General features: G+C 36.4%; 1 protein-coding gene across 15 annotated transcripts in view; it reads right to left on the bottom strand.

Annotated features, from left to right (window-relative positions):
• LOC306872025 (catenin delta-1-like) overlaps window positions 1-18925 on the bottom strand; it is a 31450-nt gene extending 12525 nt beyond the window's left edge. For 3 of the 15 annotated variants that reach the window (XM_079420353.1, XM_079420349.1, XM_079420348.1), the window contains exons 1-4: window positions 18827-18925; window positions 4151-4302; window positions 1481-1552; window positions 89-214 (exon numbers count right to left, since the gene is read on the bottom strand). In XM_079420353.1, coding sequence (XP_079276479.1) covers window positions 89-214; window positions 1481-1552; window positions 4151-4297 — 345 coding nt within the window. In that variant the 5' untranslated portion in view covers window positions 4298-4302; window positions 18827-18925. Of the gene's footprint in view, window positions 1-88; window positions 215-1480; window positions 1553-4150; window positions 4303-14994; window positions 15063-18551 lie in introns of all 15 variants that reach the window. The other 12 variants (XM_079420355.1, XM_079420352.1, XM_079420342.1 and 9 more) reach the window with 12 other exon arrangements.
• Between the last annotated feature and the right edge of the window lie 4443 nt (window positions 18926-23368).

The following is a 23368-nucleotide window of genomic DNA, read 5'->3' as shown; positions in this document are numbered from 1 at the left end:
GATAAGAGGAAGCGCCATCATTATCTTTCCAAAGACAAGTGGCCATACTTGACAAATTGTCGTCAGTTAAATTAGACTGCAAACTTACTGTGGTCTCAGTCCGACGTGTGGTGCCATCACCAGTGGTTTCAACTGAAATAATTGGCATCGAATCATGGGGGTCCTCCTCCACTGTGACCGACTCAACCATATGACCAGGGTCCAACATCCTGTACTGTAGCACAGACGCATAAACAAAGAACAATAGTGAGCATAAGCCAAGAACAGGAAGTGTGTACACTCACACAAACACACCATCTGGAGCACTTGCAGGTGGATGTTAATGACGACACAATAACAAGTTAGTGCAGAAACAAGTGTGAAAATATGCGCAGGAGTATCTTTCATGTACACTGACACACAGGGTTCAACAATAGAGACCAGAGCTGTGTCTTTTACCATGACACAAAAATAACTAAATATTTAGGCCTATATTTTATAATAATAAAACCATCTTAATTCTATTTTTGTGATATTAGTAGTAGTAGTATTTTAGCTTAGTTTAGCATAGATCATTGAATCGGATTAGACCGTTAGCATTTGGTCATAAAAAATGACTAAAGAGTTTCAATAATTTTCCTATTTAAAGCTTGACTCTTCTGTAGTTACATTGTGTACCAAGACCGACTGGCTGATATGGCTAGGAACTATACTCTCATTCCAGCTTAATAATAATCAAGGAACTTTGCTGCCGTACCATGGGTGCAGCAGGCGCAGTGATATTAAGCAGCGCCTGAAAGTAGTCCCCAGCTAGGTAACTAGTTATGATATAGTTGGGGACTACTTTCAGGTGCTGCGTAACATCAATGCTCGGTCTGAGTACACAGTGTAACTACAGAAGAGTCGAGCTTTAAATAGGAAAATTATCGAAACTCTTTGGTCATTTTTGAGTGAGATGCTTTCGGTCTAATCAGATTCAATGATCTTTGCTAAGCTAAAAGTGCTACCGCCAGACACGGAGATCGGCTGAATGGATTCAAAAACGGTAAAACTCAACTGTTTATCTCTAGGGGAGTTGTAAAATGAGCCTATTTCCAAAAAAAATGGAGTGCTCCTTTAAGTAAACATCATGAAGATATTTAGTGAATTTTCTACTGTAAATATCTCAAAACTTAATTTTTGATCAATAATATACATAGCTAAGAACTTCATTTAGACAACTTTAAAGGTGATTTTCTCAATATTTAGATTTTTGTACCCTCGGATTCCTGATTTTCAAATAGTTGTATCTCTGCAAAATATTATCGTAGCCTAACAAACCATACATCAATGGAAAGCTTATAAGAGCTTTCAGATGATGTAGAAATCTCAATTTAGAAAAATTAACACTTGTGACTGCTTTTGTTGTCCAGGGTCACATATTATTAATCTATCACAATCTTGCACAACTGGAACATCTCCATCTAAAGAAAATTATCTATTGCGGACACACCATACTAACCTGAGTCCCGTTTATGTATCCCTCGCTTAATTTGAGCCGCTCTAACTCTGCATCACCAGTGACACGGCCGTTCTAAAGAGACAGAGAGAAAAATTACAACAGCCCAAAACAACAAGACAATGTGGCCAGTGATCATGTCGATGAACAATGCTAAACATTCAGCGAGACCACAAATTGTAGCAGGACCTTGAGTAAATACTGTAACAAACAAACATTATCTTATGAATGCTCATGCAAAGGATGCATAGGGATAAACAACACTTAAAACAAAAGACTTAAGTTAATGAGACCATTGCATAAGAGAAACATGACAATGTTGCGGAAATGGATAATGGATGAATAAATGATGCCAGGAATGAGAAAGGGGTTGACCGCTACTAGATAATATTACTCATGCTTTTACATGACATGCAGCACCATTCACACTTAAAGCACAAATTCTCTACACGCAAACCAGGGGAAGTGGGCTGCTGTACTATTCCCAGTCCACAGAGGGAGCCGTGAAAGTAGATGGTAATCTCAGCTGGCAGGCAGGCTTGTGGGAACCTGTCAGCAGGTAGGAACTGAGCCTGCTCAGCATGTTAATATCTACACAACTATGTCAACAGAGAGTAGATACGTATGATGGCGGCATTCCAAGCACTGCTGACCAGCTTATCTTTACATACATGTCTGTCTCTGTGTGTTAAAGTGTGCTAGAGAAAGAATGGGAGAGAAAAAAAACAAAAAAACAAAAAAACAAAATAGATTTCCCAAAAAAAAAAAAAAAAAAAATTATTTACTCACCAATTTAAGTCATATGGTACCTTTATGGGATAATCATACCTAGAGTTCAATCTTTCTGTTATAGTTCTCAGTATCATTCACATTTGTGGTGAATTGAAATGTGGAGCATCAAAACGTGTTGCACCAAGTTTGACATCTCTGTCAAATGATGGTTCTCTTGCTCCATATTTAAAAGGTAAACAAGTGCAAATGACATTTGCGCACTATGACAGGTGGAAAGCTTTTCAATTAAATCAAAGCAAATTAAAACAATTGAAGTGGCGGCCAGAATTTTTGGACTGCATTTATGGTGCTTTACATTAATTTATATTATTAGCTAATAAAATCAAGCCCATATTTATTATCATAAATTTAATTAAAGTGCAACCGAGACATCCTGCAAAAGATCATGCTCCATGTAAGAAAATAAGCGATAAGGGTTTGAAACTAGTGTTAAAAGGGATAGTTCACACAAATATGAAAACTGTCATTTTCTTATGTTCAACATAAAAAGATATTTTGAAGAATGCTGGTAATTGAACAGTTGATGTCCCCATTGACTATTTCTTTCACTACTGTGGAAGTCAATGGAGACCAACAACTGTTTGGTTGTTCAAAATATCTTGTGTACACAAAAAAAAAAAAGAGCGACATGAGGGAGAGTAAATAATTTAAATTTTTGGATGAACTATTCCTTTATCTAAAACTTAAAACTATCGTTTTCGGTAAGTGAAAAAGCCGAAATAAAATAAAATCCACGAGATGAAAATCTTAAACTTAACTCAAAATTAGAAATGCTGGCACTTAACTGAAATAAGTTGACGTACTAAATTAACTGACAACTGACTGAAGTTATATAGAAATACTTAAACTGAATGAAAGCACATAAATTGCTAAAACTAAAATAAAAATAAAAAAACTAATTCAAAACATTAGTAAATACTACATTAGTATATAAATAATGCTAAAATAACAGTTATTCTACACACCATGAGAGCGTATAAATCACAGAATATAAATTTAGGTGAAGTACTTCCAATTTTGAGATATCTTTAATGTATCTGAGTGCCAAGAGAAACAAAAGTTGTGTATGCACCTATCTAGTTATGAATAAATCACACACACACACACACACACACACACACACACACAGTCGACGCCCTCGAAGGAGGGGCTGTATCTATGTGGAATCATGCAACGAATCAGAGAAGTCCTCTAGTCTGAAGTAAACTGAGAAAGCTGAAATTAGGACGATACTTAACATGTTAGCATTGAGCAATTTCCACCGCAAGATAGAGCTTTCTGAAATCCTCTACACACAAGGGAGACTCATCTTACTAAACCGGTTTGTTATCTCTCCGCTTACAGACATCAGCGGAAGGGGGTTTTGGTGTTGAGAAAGTTTCAGTGATAACGGAGACATTCACCATGAGGACAGAGAGTAAAAGAGGGAAAATTCCCCTTCTTTGAAGAATACTCATACCGCCAAGTCAAACAGACAGGTTAATGACACATGTACAGACATGCCTTTGTGTGACATTCACAAAAAAAAAAAAAAAAAAAAAAAGTTATGAGTGGTTATGTGGTGGCAAACAAATTGGGGACATAAGAAAACATGCAACAGAAGAGTGACTTAAAAACTAAGTATCCTGTGACGCCACACGCCATAAACCGCAGAATGATGCAGACAACTGCGTATTATGATGACAAAGGGTGGGTGGTGAATGACGACAAGAGGAAAGGATGCAAAAAATGGGTTCTGATGACATTGAACACAATGCTGAAGGATGGGTTAATCGCCATGCTCCTCGAGGTGCCAACTAGGACGCATTGGTGCAGAGTGATGCAGCATGGGTGATGATGCGGGGAACCCTGCTGCTGCATGATTGGCTGGGAGGGCGTTACCTGCAGGGTGGGGAGGGGGCGGGGTAGGGTACCGGAGGGCCCCACGCTCCTCCTCTCCTCCTCCAGAGCTCGAGTCAGACGCTCGAACTGCATCTCCTGCTCTCGCACGGAGGCCAGGAGAGATGCGGCATTCTCACACTGCTCCATACACACTGAGAGAAAGAGGACAGGGGTTACACACTCGCACACATCATGAGACTCATGACACACGTGCCCTGAAACACACACACACACACAAACAAACGCTTTATGCAGACACAAATACACCGCTTAAGAAGGTGAGCACCATGTGACGCATGTGGCAAGCTAAATCGAGAAATGGTAACTCGGAAAAGAAATGAGAGAGATAGAGAGAACATGACAGACAGAAAATAAGAAGAGTGAAGAGACAGGTGATAAAGCGCTTCAGATGCAGGCGTGATCACGCTGCCACCGATAAGTGACAACACACAGAGGAAACTAGACCGGTTTCCAGCTCGCAGATAGGAGAGTGATTCAGACGCTGTGCAAGAAGAGATCGTGTCGAGGCAGGAACGACGAGTGCAGACACAACAAGGAATGAGCCAAGGTCTGTTCAAATCAAGAGCGGCTCCACGAAACCGTACCGCAACTAAAGAAACTGTCTGTTCTGCTGTGCTGGCCTTTCTGGAGGCCATTTCACTGTCTGACAACTGGAAACCAACTCCGTGCTTTAATGCTTAAGCTCTTACTAAATAGCACTGCAGCAGTACCACAGTATAGTCAGCAATGGGATCATACATTTATAAAGGATTTCAATGTTTACATTCAATGTTGTAGATGAATCAAAGTACTGAGTCATAACATTTAAGATACCATTATACTACAAGTAGCTTCAAAAAATGCTATGATACAAGTAAAAAAAAAAAAAAAAAAAAAAAAAAAAAAATACACATTTATATACAATGTTGAATAATATTTTTTTAAATGATAAAAATCTTCAAATATATAAATAGATAAATTTAAATAAAGCTAACAAAAAAGCAAAACAAATCATGGTATTGTCGTCATTAAGACCCATTTGCAAATATATGGTCATTGCAATTAAATACTATGATTTAAAAATGTGAGAAATATTTAAATATATTTAAAATAAAGAATGCAGATATAATAATAATAATAATAATAATAAAAGACATTATTAGTAACATCAATATTATTATCAACATCGTTGGAAGCAAAACAAAGGTTTTATTTTATTACTTTGTAGGCAGTATCTGCTCAGTGCATCTTCACCCTGGTTTTAAAACAAGACTATTATTAAGTGAAAGTTAAGTGACATATGGCCAAGTATGGTGACCCAGAATTCGTGCTCTGCATTTATCCCATCCAACGTGCACACACACAGCAGTGAACACACACACACACACACCGTGAACACACACCCGGAGCAGTGGGCAGCCATTTATGCTGCGGCGCCTGGGGAGCAGTTGGGGGTTCGGTCGTGGTATTGAGGGTGGAGAGAGCGCTGGACATTCACTCCCCCCACCTACAATCCCTGCCGACCCGAGACTCGAACCCGCAACCTTTGGATTACGAGTCCGACTCTCTAACCATTAGGCCACAACTTCCCAATTAACTAACAACTACAGTGAACTTTATAAAACAGCTGGAGATGCTACTCTGAAGGCTCAGAGGACATCTTTTATTATTCGCTGTTAAACAGAAGCTCCATTGTTAGATGTGTAACTTCTAGAGATATCCGTGGCGTAGAGTATAAATAACTGCTTCTGTGAGTTCACGCTGCATTTGCTCATTAGCACCACTGATCTGGGTGGGGTGCAAACGCTGTGTGAGAACAGCAGGTGAAAAAAAAACAAAAAAACTCTGGATCGCTGATCTGAGCACTGACATCACCAAAGTGATGTGCTCTGAAACATGACTGATGTCAAATATGGGAAGCTGAGTCAATTTGATTCACAGGTTGAGATAAGTTTAAAAGGTTCCTTGGAAGAACTACAAAGAGGGCATGGCAGCTTTACACAATCTATATTAGCTTACAATAAAGGGAACCTAAGAACCATTTCTGATCATTTCCAACGGAACTTCCCAATTTATTATTATATTTTTTTTAAAGATTACTAGGGTTAAGCCAAAGTGAAAGAGAAACAAGTCTGTCCCTGCCCTTGTTCGGGAATCATTGCTACACAATTTCAAAAGATAATCAAAACATAACTCTGTAAGTGATATCTGGTAATAGTCAACTAATAGGGCTGGGTTTGACAAATTTCACGATTCGATTCAATTCTCATTCACAAGCTTGCAATTCGATTCAATAGATTATTTTAGATGTATCAGGTACACATGCAAAATTTTCTCAAGGAGAGAAGAGAAAAAAAAAACAAACAAACAAAAAAACACTTAACTAATGCTGTAAAATATACATGAGAGTCAGTTGGTAATACATTAGCCTACAATAATATAAATAATAAAAAATAGAAATTAACATTGAAGAACAGTAAAAGTTATATATATATATATTATATGGTGCATATATTTAGTAAAATGCTTCTAGCTAGAGTTTATTTTTCTATGAGACTAATGAATTTATGGTCACCAAATCTGTTTTTTTCTGAGGTAAATGTGACGTTACGTGACATTGTTTACAAGACGTTATACTGACATCTTTGCGCGGCTGAAACACGGAGCGATTACATGAGACAGGATACGGATTGTAAAGTTGTACTCTTTCTTTTAACGTACCTTCGGATGTTTACTCATGTTTATTTTGTGCTGAAACTGGTATTAATGTGGAGGATCAGATCAGTTCACGTGCGCCTCGCTTGCTGCGTCTATTGAAATGAGGCATGCCGCGCTACAGCAATCACTCCACATTAAACAGCACAAAACAGCATTTATTGTTTAAATACTGCAATAAAATGGACACAATTTGAAATCTGAGACTTTGTTTCATATTAAAAGTACCAAAGCACAATGCTTATTGTGATTTATTGGATGGGAGGTGTCCTTCAATGTAAAAAAAACAAAAAAAAAAAACAATAGAAGCCCAATAGAAACCACAGAAATTCCAATAGTTTCCATTAAAACACCATTAGCTTTTTCCAGTAAAACCATTACAAAATTCCCTTTTGTAGTGTGTTTTGGACATTTTTCCAATAGGATTTAACATCCCAACAATAGAATCCATCACATACCAGTAGACACATTATAGTTTCCATTAAAACCAATACAATTCCCATTATAACCATTAAATCCATTTCATTTTCTATTGTGTTTTGGGCAGGGTAGCTGTCCCATCAACTGAAAACAGGCTAAACTAATAGATTCTTGGGATTTAAGAATTGATATAGTTTCGTTAAAATGAGACTCAATTAATATCGAGATTAGGGATGCATCGTTCCAATAAGCCGATCGGTATCGGTCAGACGAGACTGATCCAAATCCGATATTGTGCGTATACTATTGTGTTATTGTTGAGCCCCACAAAAGGCACAAAAAAACATTATAAAGCACCATAATGTTTTCGTGCACTATTTCTCAAGTGTTCTGAAGCTGTTCCATAGTTTAATCTGAGGTACAGATGAATATTTAAGTCGTTAAATGTCTGTCATCCTCCATTCAGCGTTCAAACTGTGCGTCACATTCGGTTCCTACAGTCAAACTCTCTTCAAGTAGCTGAGGTTTAAAACTGTTCAAAGAAAAGGATCAATAAACTAACGCACAAATTTAATACACTACGCATCAATATCTTTTCCCTTTGTACTTTGAACTTTTCTGTGTGGACTCGGAGGACTGCACGCTGTGACTCCGTGCTGCTTCAAGGCCTATATATTTATGTATAAATGCTTCTAATGTCCTCCCTTTGGATAAAAGCGTCTGCTAAATGACTAAATGTAAATGTATTTGCTTGTTTTTTTCATGAATGTATTTTACAACAATACAAAGAGCAATGTGTACCGATTTAGCAGATTTAGTCCTACACATTCACTTTTATTTGAAAATAAAAATGTTTCACTAGGTTTTATAAAATTGTGCACCCATGATTTTTCTAGAGGTCTTTTGCTGCCATGTCATTTTAAAAGCTATTGTTCACTTAAATCCGATTTATTTCCAAATTCAGTTTTGTTAAAATGTTATTAATCAAAAAGTCTGTCTAATTAATTGAGCTTTCCCTCCCCACAAAGCACACAGACTCTCGTTTGCTGCTGAGATATGTCTTTTGCTGCTGAATTATCCACTAACCTAGTTTATAATAGTATTTGTCATGACAAAAATACTATTATAAACTAGGTTAGTGGATAATTCAGCAGCAAAAGACACTCTAGGAAAATCATGGGATAACTTAATTTTATCATAAAATCATAATAATTTTGATATTAAATCATAATATTATGATTAAATCAATTTAATCATAACTTAATTTTAATGAAAAATAACAAATTAACATTTTATATATATATATATATATATATATATATATATATATATATATATATATATATATATATATATATATATATATATATATATAAATATATATATTTTATTTTTTTCATTAAAATTAAGTTATCTAGGCTACAAGTAGATTGTGTTTAAAACACAAAAGAGTGACGATCAGGTCAACACAGAGAAGTATATATATATTAAAAAAAACAAACCACGCTGTATCGGATTGGATCGGTATCGGCAGATACTCAGAATTTTCGGTATCGGATCGGTTCTGAAAAAATGGCATCGTTGCATCCCTAATCGAGATTAGGGCTGCCACTAACAACTATTTTTATTTCGATTAATCTAACGACTAATTTCTCGATTAATCGATTAATCTAAACAACTAATTTCCCACAAAAAAAACAATTTTACTTAAAAATATTTTATTAAACCAAATGAAATCTAAATTTCTATGAAATCCTTTTTTAAAGCAAAAGTGAAGTGTAACAGAGTGTAAGAAGCAAGTGTTCATCTCGTAGTCCAAATCACTGAAATCAAAGTTCAGTATTATAGTGTAAGAATGACAACATATCCACGTATTCTAGTCTAATAATAATAAAACTATAATCAAAAAACACTTTTTAAAGGAGTATTCACCAGAAATATTATTTACCAGAACTTATTTAGGTGAAAAATGTAAATGCAGTATTTCTGAAACAATACTTTTTTTAAAATATAAAATCAATTAATTGGATATGCTTTTTATTATTAAAATTTAAAATGGAATCCAGAAAATAATGGAAAACAGAATTTGGTAAAGATAAAACCGTAAAACTCAATTAATTAGACAGGCTTTTTGATTAATAAAATTCAACAAAACTGAATTTGGAAATAAAACGGATTTAAGTGAACAATAGCTTTTAAAATGACATAGCGTTTGTGAATTCACAATTATGCTTAATTATGATTTTAAATGGGTTTAATATATCATGGAGCCTTGGAAAATAGTCTACTAATGTGTTTTATGGATTCTTGTCCGTGAAATGCGGCACTTCCGGTATTTTGCCGGTTAGTCGACGCGAGCAAAAAGTCGTCGACGATTTTTAAAAATCGACTAGTCGCGACAGCCCTAATCGAGATATCGATATTTTTTACCCAACCGTATCAACTAATGAGCTTTTTAGTTGCCAATGCTGATATCTTAGTGTAAAAGAATAATAAGGCTTATATTGTCCACTCTGCTCTCCATTTAATAATTTATTTGTAAATGTTTTGTAATAAATGTATAATTTTAGTAATAAATGCATAATTTCTGCAATTAAAAGATTTTCACGGTTAGTAAATATTAGAAAAATTAAGGAACAATGTGAAAAATAATTTGAACTTGATAAAATAAATCTGTAAAATAATATTTTTACTTAATTACCCTATTATAATATTTTTCACAAATTAAATTGTTAAATTATTAATAAAATTAAACGTAAACCAGCAGTGCACTCAGTAATCTGATAAATTTGTGCACACTGGAAATCACCCCCCCCCCCCCCCCAAAATACATAAAATAAAAAAATTATAAAACGGGTAACACCTATTTATAATCTACTACAAGTGAATATGATATGGATAACTTGAAATCAAGGATTTAAAGTTGCTTAGTCGACTCAACTCTCGTCTGTATCCAACTCACACAGTTTGCATCCTTCACGTCTCATAAAAAAGAAATGCAAACGAAGTTTGAATATGTGAAAGCACAAATGAAAAGCATGAATAATTAACTTGTTTCAGCCTAAAATTTATGGCTTGAGAAGACTTCGGAACAACATGTGGTTAAATAAACAGACAGTTTTAATGGCTGCATTTAAAACTGAACTATAACGCATGACTCATACGGACCATTTTATGGTACTTTGAGTTGTTTTATGAAATTGATAGCTTTTGATCACTTGATGCTCTGCTGCATGAAAAAGAACAGCATGCACAATCTTCAAAATCTCTTATGGTGTGTTGTACATGAGAATAATCACCAAATTTATATTTTTAGGTGAAAATTTAAACAAAAGACTCCAGCTAGTCAGAGCACTTCAAAACAGTGGTCTTTAACTGAATACAGAATCGAAGACATAATATAATCAATGTGGGCTTTGAATCTTTATCTACAGCTCTGCAGGGATCGAAACTTCACAACATCTGCAACAAAGCACAAACTCAACTGAGATTTCTAGACTCATCCACAAAACTAGAGTGCATGTAACTATTTTAAGGAGACCACAAAAGCACAACGACCCAAGAACAAAAAAGAATCCCGAAAAACAAACAGCAGCTATCATGAGCAGGACTGAAATGGAAGCAAGCAGAAGTCAAGGCCAAAATGTACAAAACAGCAGCATAGGAAAAGCTCCACACCCCCAAAATGCTGTAGCCACTGAAGATTCAAGCAGCTAACAACCCACAACCAGCTCACAAACGCGCTCTCTCTCTCTCTCGTGCCACACAACGGAGTGTGTGCGTGTTTGTGCGAGACAGAGAGAGAGGAAATATTTGCAGCTGTCTGCCTAGTGGTTAAAAGAACAATAGGAAATGTGTGTCCACTACAGAGATTCTCGAGAGAGGGACAGCAGAGGGGTGTGCATATGCCGTGGTGATTTTAGTTCACCGGGGGGCATTTGGGTGGGTGTGATGATCGCATTGTCCTTGAAAACACAGACGCTGCAGTCAGTTTCAACCAGGACTGAAACGGTTTTCCACCTCTCTTCGACTTCCCTCCCCACAAAGCACACAGACTCTCGTAGAAAGCGAGGAATGAACACACACACACACATTCCAGCTTGTATTGTGGCATGTCAGATCCTGTCTCTGCTCCACTGGCAGCTCAAAAAATAACTGGAAAAAACACTTCTCTTCCTTTCTCCTTATATGTCGCTTTTTCCTCTGCATTCCCTATGACATATGTCCTCATTCTTTCCCTAAGCATCTGATTGAAGTGTGTAACCAATGACTCATTCACATCTCAGACCGTTTCTCGCTGATGCATGCATCATCTAGACAACAAAGACTTCTGATACACTTTTCACAAAGTAAAACACAGAGGGGAGTGTCTAAATTATAATGTATTATAAAGCTCTCTGGCAATACTTCACTCTGATTGGTCGATCGCAATAATCTGTGGTTAAATATTTTTGCGTTTGTTGTGTTAGTTGCACATCTCTCATTTCACTCTGTGGTCTCTTTGCCCATTATAATTTTGGCTTAACCCATTATTTCACATCCATTAGTTTGTTTATTTAATAAGTATTTTGTATTACGTGCAGTAATGTACAGTGAATTAGTCGTTATTGGAAAATAAACCGCATTCAGGACGACAGAAGGACATGGGTTGTGCTTTATTTCACTATAACGTATAGTACCAATAGTACCAACGCAACTTTAAACGTTTTCGAGTATGATTATTAAACAAAATGTACACTCGTTAAAAAAAAGGGACTTTTGAAGTTGTAAAAACATTGTTGGAGTACATTTTTCAAGAAAAAACGTGGTTTAAATTTGATGTTTAATTCAATGCCATTTCTTTGAAAAATAAATTTGTATTCAAATGCTAATGAAACAGTGTACATGACTACAGACAAGTTTTCTTAATTTTTACATAAAATATTTTCAAACATAAAATCACCAGATAGAAGTGTTGTATCAAATGTTCGTGCTATGACATTTATTAAAAATGTCAAAAATAGAAGTTAAATGAAACATGCATGAGTGAATTGTTCACAATAAGCTTGTTAAGATTAGGGATGCAACGATACCATTTTTTCAGATGTAGAATTTCTATACTTCTGTGTGTTACTCTTTTGTGTGTTAAACACAATCTACTACATATAGATAACGTCATTTTAATGAAAAATAACAAATGAAAAAATATGTAATCATAATCTATGACAAAAATACTATTATAAACTTGGTTTATAATAAAGCAAAAGATACTCTAGAAAAATCATGGGTGCACAATTTTATAAAACTAGTGAAACATTTTTATTTACAAATAAGTGAATAAGTGTAGGACTAAATCTGGTGAAATTATACACATTGCTCTTTGAATTGTTGTAAAATACATTCATGAAAAAACAAGCAAATACATTTATATATAAATATATAAGCTACTATAAAATTAAAAGACATTTCTTTTAAATCTATAGCACAGTAATGAAGGCAGCAACATATGATAGATAGGACAGAACAAGAAAGACTGTTAATAATCTTTCATTGCGCAAAAGTATTATAATAAGACTCCAATATAGAGCAGCAGAAAGCGCTTATGCGCATCCCGTGCACAGAATGATGCGCTTGAAGCGACACGGAGTCACTGCGCGCAGCGCTCTGAGTCCGCATAGAAACGTTCAAAGTACAAAGGGAAGAGATATTGATGCGTAGTGTATTAAATCTGTGCGTACGTTTATTAATCCTTTTATTTTAACAGTTTTAAACCTCAGTAACTGTGCGCTCTTGAAGAGAGTTTGACTGTAGGAACCGAATGTGACACGCAGTTTGAACGCTGAATGGAGGATGACAGACAGCCACGGCAGAGAGAAGAGTTTACCAGAACTTGAATTTAAAGACTTAAATATTCCTCTGTACTACATTAAACTATGGAACAGCTTCAGAACACTTGAAATATAGTGCACAGAAACTTTATGGTGCTTTCTAATGTTTTTGTGCTTTCGTGGGGCTTAACAATAACACAGAATAGTATGCGCACAATATCGGATTTGGATCGGTCTCGTCTGACCGATACCCGATCCGCAGAAAATGTCCGTATCGGAGCCGATACCGATCCTGAGTATCGGATCGATGCATCCCTAGTTAAGATGCATTTAGTAAACCGATATGGCAAATTTCAATTTCATGCTGTAACATCATAACTGTAATGGCACATACAAGTGCAAACAAGACACCTTGCAAACAAGACACTATAAATACATACACACATGCATATATACACATATATACACACATATACATACATACATATACATACATATACATATAGACACACATACATACATACACACAAACACATATAGGGCTGGGCGATATATATCAAACACAATGATCATGTGCAACTTGTCAGTAAAGCCGGTTCCGTGATTAGCGGTAAATCTCCATCACCTGCTTTCAAATGGAGAGGCATTTAATGCACAGAACAGTAGTTCACTGACAAGCTGCACAATATCGAGTTCATTATCGCAGATGAATCGCCTTCGATAATGAACTCGATATTGCGTAGCTTGTCAGTGAACTAAGGTTCTGTGTATTAAATGCCTCTCCATTTGAAAGACACTGGATTTGCATTTTTTGAGTTTCGGACACAAATAGGCCTCCACAGGACACTACCAGCTGTGCAAGTTCTCGTCTTTTAAGGAGAAAACTGTCATGGGAGGACTCTCTAAATAGGTCTGACCTAGAACACCCTGAAACTTGGGCAAGAATCACATAAAATGATTTAACACCACAAGTACACTATATCTGCAGAGTTCAGCGTGCTGAACGATGCGTCAAAAACCCAGCATCATTGGCACAAAAAAACACATCTGGTCAAATGCCAGTCCGTAATAAGAAAGCGTGATTCATAGTGCACCAAAACCCCACCGAGACTGCCCTGAGCTCTGGCGGGATTACAGAGAAAGTGCCCCGTGTGACATCAACACATCATCTAAACCATTCGATTGTAGTCTCATAACTGACGGGGGGAGGAATGGCAGCATTAGACATAAGCCCGAGTCATTTAATTTGTCAGGTGCTTAACCATTTGCATCCTTTAATGGGATAGCAGAGGTATTAGACAGCTAAGCCACTAAGCATCCAGACTCTATAAACACCTTTGGGCTGAGGTAACACTTACAGCGAGATACAATATAACAGGACACATTTAAACATATTAAGGGCAAGTAAATAGATCTTGCTGTATAACAGACTGCAACTGCAGCAAGTGGTCAAATATGATCATCATATGCATGTGGGAGGCAATTCAGACAACAGCTGCCGACTTCTGCTCCAAATATGTGGATTATGGGAAGAAAAACATTATGCTAACTATAATGTGCCTTTATATAAAGAAACTTTGAGACAAAGTCAATACAGGTGTCTGAGTAGGACCCTTTAAATACACATACCAGTGTGAGAATAGACCTTTATCAGGGTAGCATCATATTTAATTTTTAACCGGAACAAAAACAATGCTGTGAGGGACAAAAGTATGGTGCGTTCAATAGATTGTACTGTTGTTTAACAAAACCAATCTGACCAAAATGAAAAAGCTCCATTAAAAAGTTGAGTTTGAAAGGGAGTCATGGAAATTAAGTGATCTAGGATTCTTATGCCACTGTCAAATCTATCCCTCTCACAGCCTTGTTTTCATCCGCGTTATATTCAATATGGCGTCTAACCTGACTAAGGTAGTACCATCTCGCCACACATCATGCTTGCTTCTGGTTTCCTGCTGACTCAGGCAATGCTGAAATGTAAAGAGCAACACCATCAGCACTGGCTTGGCTCCAGTCTAATGCTGTGAACTTTGGTACACACAGACAACTGATCCAAAACGGTGTTTGTTAAAGCCTCAAAGCGTTTGGGAAGGGTCTACTGACTTTTTCTGCACAGACACATCAATTAGTCATTATATATTATAGCCTTTATTTCTCACTCAGCCAGCTCACAGTCAGAGAGCAGAGACCCGGAAATGGGAGTGCTGGTGACGTAACGCTTTTTAAACATCAACCTGAGGCCGTTGCTGCAGGTAAAAGGTAACAAGGAGGGGCAGACCGTTCTTCTCTTCCTGTAATGACGTTGCCTGGAATTTGAAAACCTAAAGTATAGTGTTGTAACCACTGAGGAAAAGAGAAGGATGTGCTTTTTTTAAACCCTGCTTGGAAGAACTATTACTAGCACTGTTTCTCTCCACAAAGTTCTTTCCTTTGGAAGAACTGCAATAGAACAAGTGGTTAATTTTTTATTTTTTTGGCCAAATTGCTTTAACAGAAACAAATAATATATCAGGCCATTTTTGATAGAAATGGAAAAGTATTATCTTATGAACAATTTATGAGTACATGGATTTCCCTATACACTTGGAAGAATAACTCTGTTATTAAAGCAAGCCCCTCAGCTCCTACACAACTTGTAAAAAAGTCAGCAAAACTATAACTCTTTAGCAGTTATTACTCCCAAACTGGGTTAGATGGTATCAAAAACGCATTTGTCAAAAGCAAAACCTCTTGGAAACCTATGTTGCCTGTAATATGTTAAAGACTGGCTGGTTGGTTCTCAACAAATATAAGTATTAAAATAAGATAAGAGGTCCCAAGCAAGAATTTACCTGTCAGTTCTTTAATCGCCATTTAAGCTTCCACTGACAACCCATAATATTTTCATCAATTACTCTCCCTCAAGTTGTTTCAAACCTGTTTGACTTGGAATATAAAAGATATTTTGAGCAATATTTCAGTGTTTTGTACAATAGTAGTCAATGGTCACCAACATTCTTCAAAAACTATTTTGAGTTCTGCAGCAGAAACAAATCCATGCAGGTTTGGAAGGTCACGAGGGTGTGTAAATGACAATTTTCATTTTTGGGTGAACCATTCCTTCAAGCAAAAAGGCTGTAGCATATTGTGAAAACAGCCACTGTCCCAGCATGCAGTGAAGTGCCTTTTTGCTTGACTGGTTACTACTAAAAATTTGAAAACATATTCAAAAAGCTAGCAATATAATAAATCAAAAGTCTTGATCTGTAATTTGTCATTTTAACTTCATAAGCAGAAAATGTATACACTTATTGCCCAAGGTCCCAAATGCTCTTTTACAGTAAAGAAGCTCTCAGTAAATAAAATAATAATGAAATCTTTGTAAATTATTATGATTTAGTTATGATTTTTTAATTGAGGCATACTACAAAATAATGTTGAATTATGCACTGGTATGTCATGTAATTAACTGTATAATATTTTCATTTAAAAAAGCTAGAATTATTAAGTTTTTAATATTATACATGTTTCTAATATTAATTAGAAAAGGTCTTGAAATTGTTCTGCAAGATCTGTCATTTTTAGCTAAACTTCATATGCAAAAAATTGCACAATGCTCTAGCTCCAGATTTGTTCTTTTAGAGTTTAAAACTTGTTTTATACTACTACTACTACTACTAATAATAATAATAATTTCTTATTATAGCATCTTTGTAAGGTGCTACTCTGATTTATTTTCATAGTGATGCGCACTACAACACAATATTATTTTGCCCTGGTATGCCATGTTAACTGTATTTTGCATGCATGTTCGTAACAAATATTTAAACTGTTTTTAAAAACAGCGCTGTGTCCTTCCGCGTTTGAAAGACACACCCTGGTGTTAACATTAGAGCCGGTCATTACCGCGGTCAAACTATTTGGTTACCCGTCACTGAGTCGTTGTCTTCAAAGACACGTCCCGTCACCGTTTTTGACTCATTCTTCACTTATTCAGTTAGTAACGGGAGGATCGAGCCTCCTCTATGGGTGGGGGGCGTCTTAAATCGGGCGAGTGTACACTTGCACTGGTCTTTTCAGGTCAAGGTAAGCGAGGAGGAAAAATCCCAAACATTCCTGCTTTGAGCCTTTTAGTTTCTGCTCAGAGACAGATCATGAGCGGCACTGACTCATGCTGAGCGTCTCAGGCGGGTATTGAGGTAAATCACACACACACTCAGTGTGACCTGCTGCTTCACAGGGGTTGTGTGTAAATGAGAGTCACTGTTAACACACACACACACACACACACACACACACACAGGACCGCGCCTTTCCCTTCCCCCACCCACACACACCCTTGCACTAAAATACTAACTCAACAGGTTTCCAAACTTTTCTCGTAATTATTATTGCACATATCCGATGAGTTAAATGACAGAATTTCGCCCTCTTCTGGGAAAAAAACCCGGAGTCAAAGTCAAGTAAAGCTGAGAAACACACCTGTGTCTCCTCCGCTGTAGAAAGCGCACCTGTGAGGCTCAGTTCAGGTGAAGCAGTAACGTTAGCGGTCACGGCGATACTACATAAACATGTGAATCTCGACAGAATACACCCTGCAAAAATCATTTTAAACACCAATAAATTCATTCTCATTTGGAAATTGTGTTATTTTGATTACAATTAAATCCACTAGTTCATTAAGAGTCACTTGTATTTTTTTTTATTAATTACAAAACACGCTGGAAACTACATGTTGCAACATTTTATATTCTCCAGAAGCAATGCTTTAGCATGACTTCCGCGAACTCAGGTGTGTTCATGGGCCTTGACCTGAACATTTCACCCTCACTGCCATTTATTCACCCACAGATGCATTAGTATACGGTTTAAAATACACACATAAATCATTTCGATAACACCTACAATTACATCAAAATATATTACAGTACGCGAGAAAAAACCCGGAGGAAATCCCCCTGATGTCTATAAACCATTGAAATAGTCACATTATTAGACATGAAGCATTGACGCCTATCTAAATGTAAATCAGTTTCTGGATTAATTCGTAGAAATTATGCCTTGGACATGAACAATTAATACAAGAGCACAGTCATATTTACTTATGCACATAAAGCAAGAGAGTTCCCAAAACCAAGAACTTTATCCGCTCTATTTATCCTGAATATCTGCAACAAGGTTGCAAAGCTCCGCTCCCAGTTATTCTCTCACAAAGCCTGCATTACAGAGTAAAGAAAAGACTACGCACACGATTTACAGATGAACTTTGAGGAATTTCAGGGAAACAAGATACCTCCGTCCCAAAGATCCTCCTCAGGCTCGTGCCATTTCTATTAGCACGGCGGCTAACTCCACTAGCCTGCTAACATGGAGAGCTGGCTAACTTTGTTCTACTCCTCAATTACGAGGCCAAACAGGGAAAACCAGGAGACAACAAAGAGAGCTATCAGAACAAACAGAAGAGTTTTCATGGAGTCTACCTTTGTTTTTAGTTTCGTTAAAGTCCCGATGTGAGGTCGTGGCCTATCGAAACGGGCTTCTCTGTGGCCAGTTTCAGATTTTCCAAGCGGTAGGAAGTGATTGTAATTCCAAACGTTCGCTGCTCTATATTTGGGCGTTTCAGCCCCACGCTACGCCAGACGCATCTGCCCTATTTTATGAGCTCGCTTTCTAACGAGTGGCCTGTAACGCGACGAAACAAAACAAAGAAGAAACCTGAGATGAACAGATTTAAGCAGTCTTTTTAAAAACCCACCAATCGATCTCGCTCCCCTTGTTCACTCCTCTCTTCGCTCGTCGTCCCACCGTGAAGCGTCTGACCCCTCCCCTGTGGACTGGAGCAGGAGTTCAGCTCACCGACACCGCTTTGGGCGGGGACACGGCAGACTTTTCGATATGCAAGCAATATGAAAGAAAACCCCCTGCAATATTACACTGCAGAATTGTTCTTTAAATGTAAAAGCGCTTATTAAACGCATTTATTCGTCGTCGTGTGAATTATCAGACACCGCTGCATTGTAGTTGATATGCCACGAAACAACGACTTTTCGCTGCACCTGTGAACCTGCGATAGCCTACTTCATCACGGATTGATTGGGAATCTGATCTGAGAGAATCCCACCAAAATGGAATCGTTTACTTAGAACAAAAAGAATACTAGGCTATAAAGAATGTAGGTAAAATAAACATCAAAGGCTAAATAAAAATAAACCTTGCACTACACTTTTCTCACATAATTCAGTCATATTTATTAAAACACTTTTTTGTTTATTAATTATATTTTTAATTATTCTATCAAACTTATATTTAATTATTTCAGTTTTTATGTGTTAATTCCCTATTTTGCATATTTATCTCTATATTTTTTATTTCTGTTTATTTCAGTATGATTATATGAAAATCACATAAAACCTTTTAGCGTTCCCCGTTTAGTGTCCTCAGATTGCCAGGTTATGGTTCTCCAACGGGTTCAACCAGTGTAAATAGTGCTTCAAGTGTCTTTTTAATTTGTACCCTGCATGTGCAATGCGAAAAAAAGATCAGTTATTATCAATAAAGGGCGAGTGATGGCTAACTATTTAGCCTGATTTCAGATTTTGAATTTCATTATTCGTTTAAGTTTTTTTTCAAGATCAACTCTGAGGAATATGAGGTTGGTTCATTTACAGTTTTGAATTTAGTGGAGATTCTATTTATTCAGTTTGATGAGAATCTTGGTAGACTTATCACTACACAGAACTGACATTGCATTCAAAACATATGAATTATTAATGCCTTGGTCCATCTAAGTCCATCTCAGTTTGCACTTCATTTGCTCAGAAGACTTCCTGAGGTCACCAGATGGATATGTCACTTGAATGTTTGGAAAACAGACCTGATAGATTTTATAATTACAGTAATTACAACAAGAACTAACCATAAAGGTAAAGGCTGATGAAAGGTTATCTGCCATTTTTAGCCATGTCAGACAGAACAACAGATAATTCCCACAATATCACACAATTAGTAACAAATTAAAGTGATTATAGACATAACTCAGTAATTTATAGACTTACTATTGTTGTCAATATTAGTACTATAAATCTGAATTAAAAAGTTCAAATGTTATACTTACACACCTCCATCTCAATTCCTATATTTATCAGTTAGCTTGAATCAGACTGACTCATGATCTGTCACTGCTGGGTCAATGAAGCGTCAGTCATATCTAGTCAAAGTCATCTGTAACACTGAGTTCCCCACCCAGCGAATCAAGCTCAACGGATATTGAAAACTAACCTCAATGCAGCCAGTCAGGATGGGAGTTTGTGGATCCAAGTATGAGTCAGAGTCGCCCTACTATTAGCAAGTACAGGAGCACACAGTAGCTCCTGATAGGTTCATAGGTCAATTCTTGACCCTAGGGCACACAAAAATGTTCAGCAGCTACAGCACAGAGAATTCCACGTTTGTCCATGTGGTGTTGCACACTGGTGTCAGGTCTCATGGTGCATTGTTAGCCAGCAGGCAGTTTGTTGCCAAAACTAGCCCCAGCAAGTTAGGGAGCAGTTCAAATACGAATCAGCAGAGGCTTATCAATTCTCAATTTCTGCTTAATTGCTTATCTTTTTGTTTCATTTTATTTTTACCTTATGCATCGGAAGGCATTTTTAAATAGATTATGCAGGATATGTATTGTTTTACGATATGTCTGAATACTGTATTTGTGATAAATTCAACCTTGGTGAGCATGCTTAGAACACTTCCTGATGTTTTCTCTGAATGCTCTCTCTGAATCTCTGATAATGTCAGGTTGGAATCCATGACCATTTCAAGGACTGACAAGACAAATAAGCAAATACCGGCAAAACAACAGAGACTTTCAAAGGACCTTATACTGGTTTGGAGCTCTCACGGATTCTTTTAACATTAAGTGGAGAATCTTGAACAAAGATTTGGAACCAGTTGTGCTAATATATCATTTCAATATGTACCACATTTCACATATTACGCAGCCTTTCTTGAAAAGGTCCTTGAAATACATCCTCATCGAATAGCAGGCCACCAATGAGGAGCTATATAGAAACAAGGCATTTTACTTTACATTGTCGCTTCTAATAAAGCTTCCTTTGGTAAAAATGCACCAACATATTTGTTTAGAACTGGATTGATGGATTTGTTTCTTAAAAATACAAAGCCTTTTACTTCACAAGACGTTAATTGATGGATTTGCAGATTATTGAGATATATTTATCAGCTGTTTGGACTCTCATTCTGACGGCACCCATTCACTGCAGAGGATTCACTGGTGAGCAAGTAATATAATGCTAAATTACCTCAAATCGGTTTAGATGATGAAACAAACTCATCTACATCTTGCATGGCTTGAGGGTGAGTACACTTTCAGCATTTTTTCCCCCATTTTGGGTAAACTATTTCTTTAAGACTGAGACATTAACTGGATAATTCTGGCAGGTGACAGATGCAAGATTTTTATCACAACATGAATACAAACTCAGCTACAAAGGCTGAAATGTATAGTTGCCAAAAGCCAGACAGATCTGATTAAAAGTGTTTCATTGAGCTGATGAGAAGAGAATGCAGGGAGGTTAGGATCAGCTGCAGAATGTTTATATTTGCCAAATGTGGCAGTGTATGAAGTAATTGATTAAACTCTGCATGGGGCACAAGATGACTCATGATATTGAGCAGAGCAAGTGAGTCAATAGAGAGCTGGTTAGGGTTCTTATGGCTCCATCTAGTGTTTACTAGTGGAAACTACAGCCCTTAAGGCTCTCAGCACTAAATTATAGTTTAGAATTGCCATCCAAGATATAGATTAGTTTGTTTTAGTTTGTCAGTGGAAGAGATTTGGAGGAATTTAGCATTTCATCACTTGCTTACCATCCAGGATCCTCTGCAGTGAATGGGTGCAGCCAGAATGAGAGTCCAAACAGTTAAAAATATCACAGTAATCCACAAGTATAAATCTGTTTAAGACTGCTTTTGCTTGTAATCTGTGCATGTTTCTCTCCTGATTCAGGCCAGACAACTTTTTCACTAGTGAATATTATGGATATGGAGCCGTATTTTAGCTGGAAGCAACGCTTTTAAGTTAAAAACACTTTAATGATGGATTTATTTATTACAAACAGCTATTCACTTTATTAGATGTTAATTGAAGGCTTGCAGTCATGTGGATTATTTGTGGATGATTGTGATGTTTTTATCAGCTGTTTGAACTCTCATTTTGATGGCACTGACAACACAGACACAAGTACTCTTTATTCGGATCTTCACCTTTTACACATGTAATAAGTGTATTTTTCTTTCCTTTAGCACCTGCATCACACAAAGAGGGTACAAGCTATCATGATCAAACATACAAAGCCTTAATGTCAACACACAAGAGGGAGCCAGATGGCCACAAGACTGAATTATTTGTTCAACCAGGCAGGACAGATGTAGGTCAGGAACTGCAAGTCCATTACATGTTTAAGCTTACCTGGTTGCTTCCTTGCGTTCGCTTGCTCTGCATCAAGTCTTTCATCACACAAAATGGTGGCACTTTACACAAAAAGAGTATTTTTTGCAACAGTGGTTACCAAAATGTTCTTGCAATAAGCATTTTTTATTTGCAAAAATATAATTTTTTTGACAGTTTTTAAAAATTGTCAAAAATATTTTTTTTATTAGCCTATGTAATCATGTTTTTATTGTATTTTATTGTGTTAGCTGTATTTGTTTTAGTTATTTTTTAACCTAATCAAAATAACCCAACTGTAGTTTGATTGAGCTTAATTAGAATGCACAATGAAAAAATGGAGTTATCTGTTTTTGCAAATGAACTCTTCAAATGTAAAATAAATGTATCTATATTAAATAAACAAACATTTTTTTTTTACAGACAAAATGTATATCAATGGGTTGCAAATTTACCTTAAAACAAGATGCCACTCAGTAGAGACTTTTTGATTATTTATTCGGCTATTATTATTTTTTCTTAAAATAACTTACATCAGGGTTGCATTGTTGAATTTAATTAATGCAATCAATACTACAATTTAGGTAAAAAGCGACAAATTGGAAATACTGTAAAACAAAATAACGGAAAAGGATACAATTAGGCTATTTGAATATCATTATGTCAAGGGTAAACTATAACATTTCTTCATGTATATATTGTTTCATACATAGATATGTGTGTATATATATCTATGGTTTCATCTATCTAAATATATATTTATTAAAATAATTACAATAACTGGTCAATAAATAGGTAATAGTAGTAACTAAACAGTAGTAACTGTTGTCGTTC

Source organism: Barbus barbus (assembly GCF_936440315.1).
Source record: "Barbus barbus genome assembly, chromosome: 7".
Taxonomy (NCBI): domain Eukaryota; kingdom Metazoa; phylum Chordata; class Actinopteri; order Cypriniformes; family Cyprinidae; genus Barbus; species Barbus barbus.
The sequence above is the reverse complement of the archived record's forward strand: the minus strand, read 5'-3'. Positions and strand labels throughout refer to the sequence as shown.